This window comes from Choloepus didactylus, chromosome 6 (assembly GCF_015220235.1).
Source record: "Choloepus didactylus isolate mChoDid1 chromosome 6, mChoDid1.pri, whole genome shotgun sequence".
Classification (NCBI taxonomy): Eukaryota; Metazoa; Chordata; class Mammalia; order Pilosa; family Megalonychidae; genus Choloepus; species Choloepus didactylus.
This window is the reverse complement of record NC_051312.1, coordinates 8,308,561-8,324,567: the sequence shown is the minus strand read 5'-3', so window position 1 is coordinate 8,324,567 and position 16,007 is coordinate 8,308,561. Positions and strand designations below refer to the sequence as shown.

The following is a 16,007-nucleotide window of genomic DNA, read 5'->3' as shown; positions in this document are numbered from 1 at the left end:
ACAATTTAGTGTAGTATATTCACTGTGTTGTGCAACCATCACCACTGTCTAATTCCAAAACATTTTCATTGACCCAAAAAGAAACCCTGAAGCCATTACAGTCACTTCCCATTTCCACTTCCCCTCAGTCCCTACTTTCTGTCTCTGTGAATTTACCTATGCTGGACACTTCATGTAAGTGGAATCATACAATATGTGGCCTTTTGTGTCTGGCTTCTTTCACTTAGCATTTTTTCAAGGTTCATCCATGTTGTAGCATGAATCAATATTTCACCCTTTTTATAGCTGACGAGTATCCATTGTATGGATACATCACACTTGTATCAGTTGATGAACACTTGGGTTGTTTCTGCTGTTGGCTATTGTGAGTGATAATTCTATGACTATTTGTGTGCAAGTTTTTGCATGGACATCTGTTTTTAATTCTCTTGGGTAGATACCTAGGAGTGGCATGGTTAAGTCATATAATTATTTTTAACTTTTTAAGGAACTTCCAAACTGTTTTCCAAACTGTCTGAACCATTTTACATTCCCACTAGCAATGAATGAGGGTTTGTATTTCTCTACATCCTCACCAACACTTATTATTGTCTCTTTTTACTATTATTATAGCTATCCTTGTGTGTATGAGGTGGTTTTGATTTGCATTTCATTTGATGGCTAATGAGCATCTTTCCATGTGCTAATTGGCCATTTGTACATTTTCTTTGGAGAAATGTCCAGTCAAATCATTTGTCCATTTCTTAATTAGGTTATTTGTCTTTTCATTGTTGAACTGTAAGAGTTCTTTATATATTCTGACTACAAGTCCTTTATCAGATATATGATTTCCAAAGTTTTTCTCCCATTCTGTGGGTTGTCTTTTCATTTTCTTGTTAGTGTTCTTTGAAGCGCAAAAGTCTTTACTTTTGATGAAGAGGATATCTATTTTTATACATATGTATTCTCGAAAGAAAAACAAGGAGCTAGGAGTGTTGGGTTCTGATCTTAGTAAGTACCCGTTTTTCTGTGCAGATTGAACTAACAACTCTGACAGGGCTTTGAAAGGTTTCTGAGGACTACAAAACGTGACCTGTTTCCCGGGTTTGCCCTTGTCAGTCTTTCATTGGTGCTTACTCTGTGTAAGGCCCTCTGCTAACTTCAAAGAGATACAGGCATGGTGGACCTTGCCTTTTAAGGAATGTAAGATGTAGCAAATGGACATACGTACTTACAAATCATGACAAACAGGCATGCAGTACATACTTCAGAGCTTGCAGAGTGGAGTGGACAGGAGGGGAGTGACCTGAGTCCAGAGGAGGGAAGGATTTGTTGGGACCAGCTCTGCATTAACTGCACAGGGTCCACAGAGGAAGGAAGCCTGGAAGACTGGGAGCAGTGGCAGGGGTTTCCACAAGCCAAGAGGAAGTAAGAGGGCATTCCAGGTGAGGGAGGACAGCCCTGTGAGGTCAGTGAAGCCACCCAGCCACACTCCTGTCCTGACTAGGGCTCCTCCATGCTTCTGCAAAACTCACTTAGGATATCTCATTTTTAAAGCAGCTGCCCCCAGAGAAAAATGATGATGCCCAGAGCACTGAAGATACAAATGAGAACTGCAGCTCGGAGCTCCTTCCAGGTAAGGTTTTAGCTTTTTAGGTGAGCCCTGGACTGAAGCTGGAGAAGAGTAAAAACCATGACTTCCAGCTTTCAAAATGTCCCACTGCATCTGCTATCACAGTAATGTCCTTCTGGCATTTGGTTGGGTCCCAAAATACCCATCTGGTATGATACGACTAGACAGCTACAGTGAGGGGGGTGGGAGACAGATTCAGGCCCCTAAATCCAGTCGGTTGCTTTACTACTGTTGATACTGCTGCTTCCCCCCAATTCAGCTGCTGCTCTTTTTGGAGTTCTGGGAGGTGCTGCTGGGTACAGACACCACCTTACCCCTGATACATGTCATGGGAAGTGTCAGTGTGTGATGTGAGAGTGGTTAGACTGACGTCGCTTCTCACACATACCTCTCCCAACACGTCCACTTCAGCGGCCTCCAGGGCCAGCAGTGGCAGGAGGGTGTGTGTGGCTGAACCACCTCAGCCCCTGGTGCCCAAGCTTAAATGTGTGGTCACAGCAGCAGCTCTCCCCTACAGAGAACCTGTCTGGGGCCAGGCACTATTCTGAGCTTTTTAAATGTATTAGTGCTCTTAACTTGCACAACATTCCTATGAGGTTTGGTTACTACTATTATTCTTAGTTTACAGATGAGGAAACTGGGGCCCAGAAATATTAAACTTGCTCAAGGTCACACCTGATAAATGGCAGAGCCAGAATTCACATCCATGCAGCCACTCTCATCCACCCCTGGGAGGGGCAGATAAGTGGGGAGGCCCTCCTACGGATACTGAGTCCTTTGGCCAAAACATGCCTGGGTTGGGAATTTAGGGACTGTGACTTCAGCATCTGTGCTTTGTTTATAAAATCCTTCTTTTCAGGATCACAACTACAAAATGCCCTATGCTGCCTATGCTTAGGCCTAAGAAGTGTTCCTGAAGCATCCTGCCAATTGAACTACATTTTAAATGTTGTAAGGGCTGTTGCTACTGAAAAGAATCCTGCAGAGAAGGCTTGTATAAAGCAAAGAATCTATTTCTATAAATTTAGATTTGGGGATTTAAAAAACTGGACATATATCTGTACCATCAAGAAGCACCTTCCCTTAGAAGGAAGAAAAATAACATTTAATTAAGCACCTTCTGTGTTCTTGGTTGGATGCTGGGCTCTTCCACAGACCAATCTTGTTTACTCCTCAGCCTCCCTTGGTATGGGTGGCATCAGTCCCCCCTCAAAGAAGGGGAACTTGTCTCAGGTCACATAGTTGGAGAGAGCACTTAGCAGTTCTGAATGTCAGCTTGCTGCCTCCATAGCCCATGTGCTCTCCACTTACGGCATGTGCCTTAAAAATCTAGGTTATAATCTGGTGGAATCCTCCTTGGAAGACTGCTTGAGCTGCTCTGCCCTGCAGATCTGAAAATCTTATCAGAATCAGTCCTACACCCCACGTGAACTGCTCTGCTGAAGAACATCACCAAACAATGTGTCGATGCCACTACACATCTGTGATCTATTCACTGATTGTCTTCAACTTGTCGGTCCTTTCCATTGTCTTCCATATCCCTTCTCCTCAGTGGCTACTCCATTCTTTTAAAAAATCTTCCCAGCCTCTGCCTCCTGACTTAGCTTCCCACTTCACGTTTAACAATCTCCCTTTTTTCAATACTCACCTTACTCATACTCCTCCCACTGCCAGGTCCTAGAGAACCTTATTATCTAGCAGCGGGGGACCCGTGCCCTCTCTGGGACCCACTTACATCAGTTACCACTTCTGCACCTTCAACCCCTCTACTGAGTTTTTCCCTCAGCAGATCAATCTCATCTCTTCAAAAAGAAATTTCCCTGTGACCTTGAAACTTCTTACACTTACCCCCATCTCTCTCCATCCCATCTCGGCCAAGGTTCTCAAAAAGAAAACTGAACTCTATCTTCCTAGTACACTTGGCTTTTCCTGTGGCCTCTTTACTGCAAGGTCTCCCATTAGGGAAGGCTCTTTGGTTTCCACTTGTCTTTATCTTATCTGAGCTATTTGCACAATCTGACACTGTGTAAGAAGTTTTCTTGCTTTGGCTCCTGTAACACAGCTGATTCTCCCTTGTCTGACCTTTTTTTGGCCATCCTTTAAGCAGTGTTCATACTGTATTCGTTCCCTGGCTGCTCTCTTCCACTGCAGGTGCTGACCACTGTCCCTGGGCTCAAGACTTCCAAATTGGTGTGTCCAGCCCAGACCTCTCCCAAGGTCCAGATGGAGATTTTTCTGCTCTAATGAGGCAGCTCCATGTGGAAGTCCTGTTGGTACTTCAGTTGCCTGTCTCCTGATGCCCTCACTGCCACCCCCACCAAGATTCTTTAGTTTCATGATTAACAGCACACTATCTACCCAGTTTTCCACGTCTGAAATCTGGGGTTCACTCGAGATGCCCCTCATGTTCACATCCCACATACAGTTGACCACTGGGCCTGTCAGTTTGGCCTCATGGATACTTTGGACTCCTGGTGGTGCCTCTGTTCCTACAGCCTTCACTTTTAGGGCTCTTGCTCAGGTCTTCCTGCCTCTGGTTTGACTCTCAACCATCCTTTGACAGAGTATACAAAACCAAGAATTATCTCCCCTGCTTAAAACTCATCACTGGCTGCTTCCTACAGATAAGAGTTTCAGACTCATCTTAAATAGATGCTATTTAATGCCTTGGGTATTTGCATCTTTTCGTCCTGGAATTCCCTTCTTCTCCCTTTTCTGTCTGGCTTATTTTTCATCATTCAAAACCCAGCTCAGGCATTTCCTCAGGGAAACCTTTCTTCATCTCTGAAAATGGTTAATGGCTTCTTTCTCTGTTCTACTCCTGGGCCTTGTACAAACGTCTGCATTCCTCTTAGCATCTGTGAGTTTCTCCCAGGGAACAGCTCATTGATATACATTCCCAGGACCTGCTCAGGAAGAAGCTATTGATCCAAACTGAGTTTAAATTTATACAAGTGAATTACTGCCCAATGCAGCGGGAGCAACAAAGGGAAAGATGAGGCCAGTTTTCTGGTTTGGCAACCAGGGTGTGACAGTCCAGATTCCGGAATGAATCTGTGTGCAGGAAGAGATGGAGTGGGGGTGAGCCCAAGGTGTGGGCCTGGTACAGCCCAGACGTCCCGTCCCAGGCCCAAATCCAGGGATAGGGAGGCCCTGAAACTGTTCTGCAGCCTCAGCCTGATCGTGCAACTCCGGAGCTGACGGGTTTTGACCTGCGCAGGACCTGGTGAAAGGGTTTTGAGGAGGGAGGGCCAAGAAAGCCGTGCCCCAGCTCCTCGGAGCGCTTTCTCCCAGGTTTCCCCCCCTGCCCCAGTGGGGGTAAAAAGAAATGGGCTTCTTTTCACCTAGAGACCAGCGGGCAAGCAGAAAGCAAGAGGCTCAAGAGGGGCAGCCACCGGCAGGACGTGGAGGAGATGCGGGCCTTCCCTTCTGCCAGGGCCACGAGCCAGTCAGAGGCCGCCCCGCGCGGCCCGGAGCCCAGCGCGGCCTCCCTGGCCCCTAGCGAAGAGCCCCGCGCAGAGCACGGGAGGGCCCCGGCGCCGAGCAGGGAGAGCCCGGGACGCGGCCTGGAGGTAACCCAGCAAGGGCTGCGCAGGGCGGGGCGGGCACCCGGCCGCGAGTCCTCACCCGGCTCCCCGCTTCTTCCCGCAGGACGCGCTGTGGCTGCAGGAGGTCTCCAATCTGGCCGAGTGGCTGAGCCCCAGCCCCGGGTCCTGAGCCCTGAGCCGGGCCCTCTCCCCGCGAGTCCGCGGCCAGCCCGGGGCTGCGAGCGACCGCATGTTGTCTGTTGTTCAATAAACCTGCTCCGCGTGTGCCGCGTCTGTTTCAGTCTCCGGGGCGGGCCGGGGCGGGCCGGGGCGGGGCGGGACCCGGAGCCCGCGCCCCGCCTGACGTCACCCGCGCTTCCGGGAGGCGCGGGCAGAGCGACGGCGGGACGCGTCACTGGTGCGCGCCGAGCCGCGCCGCGCCGGGGTCCGCGGGTCCGGGCGCGATGGCGGCGCTGGGCGGCGACGGGCTGCTCCTGCTGTCGGTGCCGCGGCCGGAGCGGCAGCCCGAGTCGGCGGCGCTCGGCGGCCCGGGCCCCGGGCTGTGCTGCTGGGTGTCCGTGTTCTCCTGCCTCAGCCTCGCCTGCTCCTACGTGGGCAGCCTCTACGTGTGGAAGAGCGAGCTGCCCAGGTGCGGGGGCTACGCCAGGCGGGGCTGCGGGCGGAGCTTGGGCGGCTCGAGGGCGGGACCGCGCCGGCTGGAGGCGGCTGTGGGCCCCTGAACTTACTGCCCCCTCCGTAGGGACCACCCCGCCGTTATCAAGCGGCGTTTCACCAGTGTCTTGGTGGTGTCCAGTCTCTCGCCCCTCTGCGTTCTGCTCTGGAGGGAGCTCACAGGCATCCAGGTGCGAAGGAGGCGGGGCACGGGGAGAGATCGCAGGGATCTTTGCGGGAGGGGGCAAGACTGATGCCCCCTTTCCTGTGGCTCAGCCAGGCACATCCCTGCTCACCCTGATGGGCTTCAGGTTGGAGGGCATTTTCCCAGCAGCACTGCTGCCCCTGCTGCTGACCATGGTGAGTGTTCCTGCTCTGTCTTCCCTCCTCCGTTCATTATTACCAGCATGATTTCCCTTTAATGGCTTTTTTTTTTTCTCTCTCTCTCTTTCCTGGTCCTGATACTGTCCATCTTTGAGCTGATGTGAGACAGGAATTGTGAGATGGCCCCTAGGCTGTCGGGTGTGCATGTGTGGGGAATTCTGACTGAGATGTCTCTTGAGGCCCGTCTTAGAGCAGTGGATTATGGTGAAAGTTTTTATTTTGATCTCTTCTGTTTTTCTGTCCCCAGATCCTTTTCCTGGGCCCACTGATGCAGCTCTCCATGGATTGCCCCTGTGACCTGGCAGATGGGCTGAAGGTTGTCCTGGGTGAGTCTTCAAAGCCAAGGAAGAAGTAGGTACAGGCAGTCGAGGATGGTGGGAAAAGGGAACCAGTGGGAGGCAGTCACTAGGACTCAGTGTGACCTGGACATGTGACATGAGATGTCGTCCTTCTGGGTGTTTCCTCATCATTAAAATGGAAGTGTGGAGTTGGGTGGCCTCTGAGATTTGGTTCCTGACGTCTGAGGAGGCTTTGCTAGGGTCTCCAGCAGCACTCAGTGTGAACCCGAGAGCACTGTTCCTCCTTCCCTTAACCTTTGTTTTCCCCAAAGCAGAGTTGGTTTTGGGTGGATTTTGATGTTTCCAGAGTTTACTGTCAGGATATCCTGCCTCAGCTACTAATACCTTTCCTTTCAGTCCACTTGAGGTGTTGTTTTTTGCTGGGTCTGATCAACAAAGCTCAACCCTCACCTGTTCTCAGGAGTAGTGATACCTAAGTTGAGTTTGGCCCAGGAAGGTTGTGGGAGAGGGGCTCTTGGGTCCTCGGGGATCTCAGTGTTCATTGGTCAGTCACTCTATGGTTGTTCTGCATCCCCTCCTCAGCCCCCCGCTCCTGGGCCCGCTGCCTCACAGACATGCGTTGGCTGCGGAACCAAGTGATTGCGCCACTGACAGAGGAGCTGGTGTTCCGGGCCTGCATGCTGCCCATGTTAGCGCCATGCATGGGCCTGGGCCCGGCCGTGTTCACCTGCCCACTCTTCTTTGGAGTTGGTGAGTTTGTCTAACGTGGTCCTGGGGAGATGTTCCCAGCACAAGAGCCGAGGATGGGGTTTGGGGTGAGGGAGGCCTGTAGGGTGACAGGGATGTGATGTGCTTCTTGCTTTGCTCCCAGCCCATTTTCATCACATTATTGAGCAGCTGCGGTTCCGCCAGAGCAGTGTGGGGAGCATCTTCTTGTCTGCAGGTGAGTTCTGGGGAGCTTGCCTGGGGCAGTCCTGGATCGGGGTGTGCAAGGGTCTCCCTGGTGCCACTCTGGAGGAAGAATGGGAAATGGGGCTCTAGGATTGGAGGGGTTGCTGGGGCAAGCAGTCACTGCCCCCATGGGAAAGGGGATGGTCTCTGGCTAATGGGTGTACAGGTGTGGTCACTCGTGGCCTCCCATCTCCAGCGTTCCAGTTCTCCTACACAGCTGTCTTCGGTGCCTACACTGCTTTTCTCTTCATCCGCACAGGTTGGTTCTCCGTCTCTCACGTGTTCCACAGGGGTGGGCGGGAGAATGGGAACACTGTATTTGTTTGAGGAGCGATCACCAATGTGGTCATTTTATCGAGGTCCTTGGGACAGGCCGAGGCCAGGCCCTGGGCCTGGTGAGGCCTAAAAGGTGGAAGGAGGCAGAAGCCAGGGGGTGTGTGTGTGGATGGGTGGGTATGGTGGGTGGGTGGGAGATCCGTTTGAGGGGACGAGGGCCATCAGCCCCGGAAAGGCCCAGGGAGGTGGGGGCCTGCTCCATGATCTGCTGCTGTCTCCCTTCCCCCAGGACACCTGATCGGGCCTGTCCTCTGCCACTCCTTCTGCAATTACATGGGCTTCCCTGCTGTCTGTGCAGCCCTGGAGCACCCTCAGAGGTGGCCCCTGCTGGCCAGCTATGCCCTGGGTGTGGGACTCTTCCTGCTGCTGCTCCAGCCCCTCACGGACCCCAAGCTCTACGGCAGCCTTCCCCTCTGTGTGCTTCTGGAACGCGCAGGGGACTCAGAGGCTCCCCTGTGCTCCTGACCCACGCTCCTGTACACGCACCCGTGGCTGTGCACACTCCTATGGACTCTCATGGGTGCCCCAACCCCTCCCCAACAAGGGGTACTGTAAGGGAGGGGCGTGCTGGGGTCCCCAAGATCTCAGGAATTTTTATAGGGGATGAAGCCAGAGCTAGTTGAATCCCAGGGACCAAGAGAAAGAAGCAGACGTCCACAGGGTGCAGCTCCCCTTGAAAGGGGGTTGAGGAGCAGCTGGGAGTGGGGGACTGGGGCAGATCCCAGGAGCCGAGGACTCCCCTCCTCACTTGGAACTGCTTCCTTCTCTGGGTCCTCTGTCCTCATCTGCTCCCCTCTGCCACCGAAAAGCTGCTTGGGGGTATTATTTGTGAACCCCCTTCCCTCTCCAGTTTCCCAGGGTTTTCTCATTGTCTTTTTGCATCAGGACTTTGTATTGGGATATTAAAGAGATTTAACTTGGGTAACATGGCCTTGGACCCTTGGGAATCAGCCGGTTTTGGATGAGGACTCCAGGTGGCTTTTGCAGTGGGCCCACCACCTGTCCCAGTCCCTTGCACGCAGCTCTCTGGGCACATTAGCCCGACAGGCACAATTCCCGGGAGTAAAGGATAGGCTGGGGCCCCAGACTGCCTGGGATCTGGAGCTTCCTTCTTCCTGAGCCATGACCCGAGTCCTAGCACAGGTGAGCCTGAGACTGTGTTGGTGCCAGGTTTGGGCCCAGTTCCTTTGGGGTCTGTGCGGTGCCAGGTCAGCACGTGATGGAGCTTCCAACTTGTGTCCTTGGAGGATGGTCAGCTGTGAGCCTCCCCAGGACCTCCATAAAGCCCACCAGGCTCATTTTACGCAGAGGAAATTGGTCCAAACACAGGAGAGGAACCTGCTAAAAGTCGCTGAGGAGTGGAGGGCTGTACTGATTGCACTTGGACCTCTGCCACCTGCCTGGCCTGGATGAACCCAGAGGCTGCAGCCCCAAGAGCAGGAGGAGCCCTGCCTGGCAGTCCGGTGATTCTGGGTTCTTGGGACCTCCTGCTGTTCCACCTGCTCCTCTCGTTTGTACAATTCTCATTCCCTGGCCACCACTTTGTGTTTTTTAATGCTTATAGGAATATTATTTTAGGTCCCATTCCAGACTCAAGGGGGTTGTCCCACTTCCCCTCCCCTAGGCTGGTGCTTGAAGGAAAAGAAATGGAGGTGTGGCTTTCCCCTCCCCCCCAGGTTGATTGTGACTAAACTATTTAAAAGGGCACTGGGTAAGCACAACTACTGGAGAGCTTTCCTCTCCCCCACCTGTGTAGCAGCTGTCGGGGAGGTGGAGGAGGTGAGAGTACAGGACCTTGTGTGGGGAGTACACTTGGGATCTTTGCTCACCCCAGAGATGAGGGACTGATAGTCATGAGCTGGGCAGAGACCAAAGGGTTCACAGGGTGCTGAGGGTGTACCTCCTGCTTGTGTGTGTGTGTGGGGGGGGGGGGGGTCAGCAAATCTGGGCTCTGCTCCTCCTTCCTGGTGGAGTCAGCAACCCCCCCCCCCCATCCACCCCCCAGTCCTCAGGAACTGTCCTGGCCGCCTCGGCATTTTCGCATCTCACTGGCCAAGGGCCTGGCCTGTCTTCTGTGTCCCCTGCTCCTCAGCAGGAGTCAGTGAAGACAGGGCAGAGGGAGTCAGGCCACAGAATGTGGACCTTTTACGGCTACTGCAGTGAAAGCAGTTTAGAACCTGGGGCTCCAGTGCTCCTCCTAACCCCCACCACTGTTCTCACAGCCAAGTGTTCACAAGAATGTTTGCTTTCTCACCACACCTGCGGTCACCATATCTGCGGTCTCCCCACCTCCCAGAAGGTGGTACCAGGTTGCATCCACTGCTGAGCTAACTGGTTTTGCAACTGCAGGCAGGATTTGGGGTGTTGGCCTAAGGTTTCAGAGAGTAAAGCAGTGTGGCTGGGAGCAAGGGGGTCCTACAGCCTAAGCACGGTTCTACCTTGCCTCCTGTTAGCAGTGGAGTCCTGGACAAGTTATTTCACCTTCCTCTGACTTGCTTTCTGTGTCCATAAAATGGATGAGGGTGGTGAGGAATCCAAGGTAATCCATGTTGAGTGCTTAGAACACTACCCACCCCACCCCCAGCTCTCAGTAAGAACTAGTTGGTCTTGTTTGAGGGTGTATACAGTAGGCACTCAGTAGTGGCTGAAATGAAGGCCACTATGGTCATCGTCATACTCCAAGGAAGAAAATAAACCCCAGCATGGGGGCTGGGCAAGGAGCGGCCCTGCCCCCGCCTCCCACGGGCAGCGCTGGGGAAGGAGTGGGCCCGGCAGGACCAAGCGTGAGAGTGGGGGGGGGGGGGGAGCCAGTTTTATTGAGCAGGTTTTTCCAGGATGTGGGCTTAGGTCTCCCCCGCAGGGAATAGGGCCCCCAAACCTGCACCCCAGGTCTAGGCCCACTTGTCTCACCACTGTCGCCTCTAGTGAGAGGGCCCTTATTGGCTAGAGATGAATCTGTAAGGGACTGTCTGCCAGTGGGGAAAGGACACATGGCCGAGGAGGAAAAAGGCCGCGGGAGGCCGTGTCCCTCTGCCCCGAGCAGCTGGGGCCAGGCCCTGCCTGCCCTGGGGCACTTGCTGGCCTGGGCCTGCCCTGGCAGCACAGCTTCTGCTGAAGGTTCAGGGTGAGGACGGCCACGTGGCCAAATGGGCCAGATCACTCCATCTCCAGGATGAGGTCGTCGCCCTCCAGGGTCATGTCGGTGGTCACGTGCACCTTCTGGACGGTACCCTCCATGGGTGACGTCACCACAGTCTCCATCTTCATGGCGCTGAGCACACACAGGGGCTGGCCCTTGGTCACCCTGTCTCCTGCCGCCACCTTGATGTCTATCACCTTCCCGGGCATGGGTGCCCCAATCTGGCCCTTCACGTCCTTCAGGGCCTTGGGGTGGAAATGCATCTCCTGCAGGCAGGCAAAATGGGCGTGAAATGCTAGGCCACCCTGCCTGGCGCCACAGCCCAGCCGCCGGGGGAGCCATACCTTCATGGCCTGTGTGTCCTTGACCAGGATGGATCGCAGCTGCCCGTTGAGCTCGAAGAAGACCTGCCTCTGGCCAGCCCGGTTCAGGTCACTTATGGCCAGGGCTTTGATGTGCAGCGTCTTGCCCCGCTCCAGCTCCACCTGCAGGGAGGGTGGGGCTCAGGGCAGTGGGTGCGGAGGGGCTGGGGGAGCTCAGCACTCTCTTGTGCAGGCCTAGCTCACTGGTCCCTCAAGGGTCCTTGCTGCCCCCAAGCCTGTGAGGCTGAGTGGCAACCAAGGCAAAGTCTGGGGCCCTGGAGCAGGTGTGCGGGTGGGCTGTGCTAAGTGCCAGAGCCACTGACCTCAAACTCTTCTGCAATTTTGGGTCCCTGTAAGAAGAGGCGGGTATTGAGACTATCCAGGGGGCCAAAGGTGGCAGTGAAGTCCTTGAAGTGGGTAAAGACGTCGGGATAGATGGCTGCTGAGAGCACGTCCTCAGGGGTCATCTCCTCCCCGTGCCGCTCGACCAGCTCCTTCTCCAGCACCTGCAGGTCCAGGGGTGGCAGGGAGGCTCCAGGCCGCCCCTCCAGCCTCGGCAGGTCCTTCAGCACCTGGGGAGCAAAGCAGAGGGGTCATGCCTGATTGCTGCTCCCAACACCCACCCTCACAGCGTGCTGGGCCCGCCCTACCTTAGAGCGCAGAGGCTCGGGGAAGCCCCCGTGGGGGACGCCGATGTAGCCCTGCAGGAACTCCACCACGGAGCGGGGGAAGGACAGCTCCTCTGCCTGGGCCTCGGCCTCCGCCCGGCTCAGCCCGTTCTGCACCATGAACTGGGCCAGGTCTCCCACGATCTTGGAGGAGGGCGTCACCTGAGGAGAAGGGCCCTGGGGTGTTAGGGTGCCAGAGGCAGGGCGTGCGGAAGGCATGTCAGGCGAGAGCAGGGGCCCGGCTCACCTTGATGAGGTCGCCCAGCATCTGGTTCGCCTCCACGTAGGCCTTCTTCACCTCCTTGAACTTGGAGCCGAGCCCCATGCTGTGGGCCTGGAAGTGCAGGTTGGTGTACTGGCCCCCCGGGATCTCGTTCTCGTACACGTCTGAGTTGCCGGACTTCATGGTGGCTGTGCAGTCGAAGGCCGCGTACAGGCCCCGGGCCCCCTCCCAGTACTCATTGTAGTCAAACACGCGCTCCAGGGCCACCCCTGAAGAGAGGCCAGAGTGGGGGGGGGGCTCAGGAACGGGCCTGAGCCAGGTCTTCCTCCCAGGACCCCCGGGCCAGCTCGAGTTGCATCTCAGACTTGAGGAGGATGGGAGGCAAGGGTGGGGTGGACATCTGGATTCTAAGAAGTGAGAGGTGGGCCTGGTGGGGGCTGCTGCTCTGAGAAGGGGAGGGCCGTAGGTTGCCGTGGTTTCTACCTGTGTCCAGGGGAGTCCCTCGGGTACAAGCCACCAGGGCCCCCATGCTGGGCTGGGAAGTCATCCCAGACATGGAGTCAGCAGCCACATCCACCACGTCAGCCCCGGCCTGGGCAGAGGCCAGCATGGCCGCCACGCCTGCCCCCGACGTGTCGTGGGTGTGGATGTGCAGCGGGAGGTCGGGGAAGCGTTCCCGGAGGGAGGTGACCAGCATGGTGCACGCTGCCGGCTTCAGTAGCCCCGCCATATCCTGCAGGAAATGAAGAAAGAGAAAAATGGGTAAGGAAGGCACATGGGTGAAGCAGCGGAGATGGGCGAGCATGGTGGTGAGGTGGGGTGGTTTTGGGGGCGGGGTTGAGCCCAGCACCTTAATGCACAGAATGTGGGTGCCAGCCCGCACCAGCTCTTCCGCCAGGCCCATGTAGTACTGCAGCGAGTACTTGGTGCGGCTGGGGTCTGCCACGTCCCCCGTGTACGAGATAGCGGCCTCCACCACGCCTCCAGCACTGCCTGCCGCCTCCATGCCCAGCAACAGGTTTGGCAAGTAGTTGAGGGAGTCAAAGACTCGGAAGACATCCATGCCATTCTCTTTGGCCACCTCACAAAACCTAAGCGGGCAGGGAGAGCTTCGGGATTAGCCCACCCCCCACACCCCCACCAGCACAGCCTTCTCGGGCTCCTGGCCTGCCCCACAGCCCCTGGGGGGATCAGGTCTGAGGGCCTGGCCTGGCAGGGGCATGGCTATCGCAGGGCCAGTACGGAGAGCACAGCTGGGTCACTGGGCAGCACTGGGTCTCACACGGCAAAGTCCGCCCAGGTATGAGGTTCAGCGTGGGGCTCTGTGCTTGGCAAGGCAGTGGCAGCTGTGGAAGCAAGGGCACTGAACAGGGGTCCTGAGGCCTGGGTTCCAGTCCCAGCTCTACACCACCTGGCCCAGGGCAAGTCACTTGCCCCCTTGGGGCCTCCACTGCCAGGTGAGTCAAATGGTGGGGTGGCAGGAAGGGGAGCACGATTTAGACCCTTCCTGTTCTCTGCCTCACATTTCCGACACCAACCCTGCTGGGTGCAGCTGCAGAGTGGTTTAGAGTCTGCTTGGAGGAAGCATAAGCCCGAATGCCCCCACCCCTGCCAGGCTCACTTGAAGACCACATTGTCAGGGTAGTTGGTGTAGCCCACGGCGTTGGCCCCCCGCAGCAGCATCTGGAATGGGATGTTGGGGATGAGCTCCCGGAGCTCCTGCAGCCGCCGCCAGGGGCACTCGTAGAGGAAGCGCATCGCGACGTCAAACGTGGCTCCTACGTGGCCCGGGAGAGACCCAGGTCAGCACCGACAGGCCCTGGGGCCCACACCACACCCTCTGCAGCCTGAGCCTCCAGCCCCAATGCCAGGCCCTCCTTATCTTTGGGGTCTCTCAAGCTCCTGACCCCAAAGCTCACAGGCTTTTCCCTTCCTGAGGACAGGGCTGGGCCTCAGCCCTGCAACCTCCAGCCCCGCGCTGGGCCTGGCCAAGGGGGCCCCAGTCAACGCTGATGGAACAAACAAGCACGGAGCCTTTTCCGCTCTTCCCTCAGCGTCACACAGCGCTGGTGTCTCCGGCTTCCCTCCTGGAGCCCCCGAGGCCCGGCCTGGGGGGCCGGGCGCACAGTGAACAGATTCCTGCTGGGCGGTGCCCAGGGCCCAGCCATCCTCGCTCACCTCCCCAGTTCTCCATGCTGAAGAGGCTGCTGAAGTTGTGGGCAGCATAGGGGGCAATCTTTTTGAGATCGTGGGTGCGCACGCGAGTGGCCAGCAGGGATTGGTGGGCATCTCTGAAGGTGGTGTCCATCAGCAGCAGCCCCTGGTGGTTCCGCACGGCTCGAGCGAAGCCCTCGGGCCCCTCCCGCAGCAGGACTTCTCGGAAGCCAGCGGGGGGCGGGCCTGGGGCCGACAGGAGTGTTGGTCCACCCTGCAGGCGGCACCCTCCCCTCACCCCTCGAGTGGGCACAGTGACGCTCACCTACCTATGGGCACAGCAGGCACGACAGGGTCCGTGGGGCTGGGGTTAGCCTTGACAGGGATCGGGGTGGTGGGGCCATTGACCATGACATGTCCTGGGGAGAGAGTGGGCAGTGGTCACGGCAGGCTGCCTAGTCTCAGTGGGGACAGAACTGGTGGGCTCAGGGATGGTGGCATCTTCTGGAGGCCCAACCCTCCAGCTGGGCCCCACCCTCTCCAAAGCCAGGGCCTCCTGGGTCCCTGCAATGGGACTTGTTGAGGGTCACATGCATGGAAGGGGGGGGGCAGTTCTCTACAATCAGCAGCAAGGACACAAGGGTGGAAGGAGCAAGCACAGGAGAAAAAGGAGGTTGGAGGTCAGAATGAAGGCAAAGGCAGGGGCCAGGGGCTCTAGGACGTTAACTGGGCAGGGGGCCAGGAGCAGGGCATGGGGAGGGGAGGAAGGGTGGTCCTGGGGCCAGACCGAGGTAGTGTAGCAGCTTCTGGGCCCGGTTCTGCACAGGCCGCAGCTGGAAGAGATCCGGGTTCTCATCAATGAACTGGGTGTCCACAGTGCCGGCCAGGAACTGCTGGTTGTTGAGCACATTCTGCAGGAAGGGGATGTTGGTCTGCAGGACAGAGGTGGGTGGGAGGGTGTCACTGTGAAGCATGGTGGCATGCGAGAGGATGGTGCTCAGGTGGAGGCGAGGCACCTCCCCACTTCCTTGCCCCCCCACTCTGGCTGAGTCCCCTCTGCGGTCCCACCTGGCCTGGCCTCAGAGCCTGTGCTGAACCCACGACCCCTGCCTCCTCAGGGGTCTGGAGACAGGCAACTCCCCCCCTACTCCATGGCCTGGAAAACCCTGGTGTCTATACAGCCACCCTCTCCCTCCCAGCCTCACTGTGTGAAAGAGGCACCTTCCTTCGATGACTGTCGCTCTCCCTGTTTCCCCCCCATGGAGCCTGGGGACTCCTGGCCACCTCCGAGGTGCATGCAGTGGTCCTTTCCCACCCTTCTCTTGCCGACAGCCCTCTCCCGGAGCTTCCAGACACCCTGCCCGTGTGCTCTCCTCCTCCCCGCTGCTCCTTCCTATCCCCTCTGGGCTCTCCTTCTCCGGCCCTTGAAGGATGGATTCTCAGGGCTGCCCCGGGGCCCCTTCTCACCCAGCGCACTCTCCCTGGGCTTCTTGTCCCCGGCAGCCCCCAACTCCAGTGACCAGCCCTCCAGAGCCAAGACCCCCGGGAGGAAACACCTCCTGGGCCTCTCTCCTTGTAAGTCCCTCAGCATAAATTCAGCAAGTCCAAAGCCAACTCCCCCCACCCCCCGACTCACCTAGTCCTGCTTCTGATGGGAGCTTCACCGTCTACCCAGTTACC

General features: G+C 56.6%; 3 protein-coding genes across 11 annotated transcripts in view; 2 read left to right on the top strand and 1 right to left on the bottom strand.

Moving 5' to 3' along the window:
• C6H11orf80 (chromosome 6 C11orf80 homolog) overlaps window positions 1-5,418 on the top strand; it is a 104,831-nt gene extending 99,413 nt beyond the window's left edge. The window contains exons 14-16 of the mRNA XM_037839301.1: window positions 1,540-1,615; window positions 4,961-5,184; window positions 5,264-5,418. Of these exons, the coding sequence (XP_037695229.1) occupies window positions 1,540-1,615; window positions 4,961-5,184; window positions 5,264-5,329 (366 nt within the window). The 3' untranslated portion in view covers window positions 5,330-5,418. The remainder of the gene's footprint in view (window positions 1-1,539; window positions 1,616-4,960; window positions 5,185-5,263) is intronic.
• A 156-nt stretch (window positions 5,419-5,574) lies between these two features.
• Window positions 5,575-8,385, top strand: RCE1 (Ras converting CAAX endopeptidase 1). Of its 3 annotated transcripts, none has more exons than XM_037839298.1 (8): window positions 5,575-5,788; window positions 5,900-6,002; window positions 6,088-6,171; window positions 6,443-6,521; window positions 7,077-7,244; window positions 7,366-7,437; window positions 7,612-7,704; window positions 8,011-8,385. In XM_037839298.1, exons 1-8 carry the CDS (start codon window positions 5,604-5,606, stop codon window positions 8,244-8,246), a joined length of 1,020 nt encoding a protein of 339 aa, XP_037695226.1. In that variant the 5' UTR covers window positions 5,575-5,603; the 3' UTR covers window positions 8,247-8,385. The 3 variants fall into 3 exon arrangements, with proteins under 3 accessions (XP_037695226.1, XP_037695228.1, XP_037695227.1); XM_037839299.1 differs by having other exon boundaries at window positions 5,604-5,788; window positions 7,642-7,704; window positions 8,011-8,246; XM_037839300.1 differs by lacking the exon at window positions 6,088-6,171.
• Window positions 8,386-10,576: 2,191 nt separating this feature from the next.
• The window catches only part of PC (pyruvate carboxylase), a 112,757-nt gene continuing 107,326 nt past the window's right edge, over window positions 10,577-16,007 (bottom strand). For all 7 annotated transcript variants that reach the window (XM_037838062.1, XM_037838065.1, XM_037838064.1 and 4 more), the window contains 11 exons: window positions 15,115-15,259; window positions 14,657-14,746; window positions 14,352-14,573; window positions 13,795-13,951; window positions 13,024-13,264; window positions 12,657-12,906; window positions 12,198-12,442; window positions 11,933-12,112; window positions 11,606-11,854; window positions 11,265-11,405; window positions 10,577-11,186 (listed from right to left, as the gene is read on the bottom strand). In XM_037838062.1, coding sequence (XP_037693990.1) covers window positions 10,938-11,186; window positions 11,265-11,405; window positions 11,606-11,854; window positions 11,933-12,112; window positions 12,198-12,442; window positions 12,657-12,906; window positions 13,024-13,264; window positions 13,795-13,951; window positions 14,352-14,573; window positions 14,657-14,746; window positions 15,115-15,259 — 2,169 coding nt within the window. In that variant the 3' untranslated portion in view covers window positions 10,577-10,937. The remainder of the gene's footprint in view (window positions 11,187-11,264; window positions 11,406-11,605; window positions 11,855-11,932; window positions 12,113-12,197; window positions 12,443-12,656; window positions 12,907-13,023; window positions 13,265-13,794; window positions 13,952-14,351; window positions 14,574-14,656; window positions 14,747-15,114; window positions 15,260-16,007) is intronic.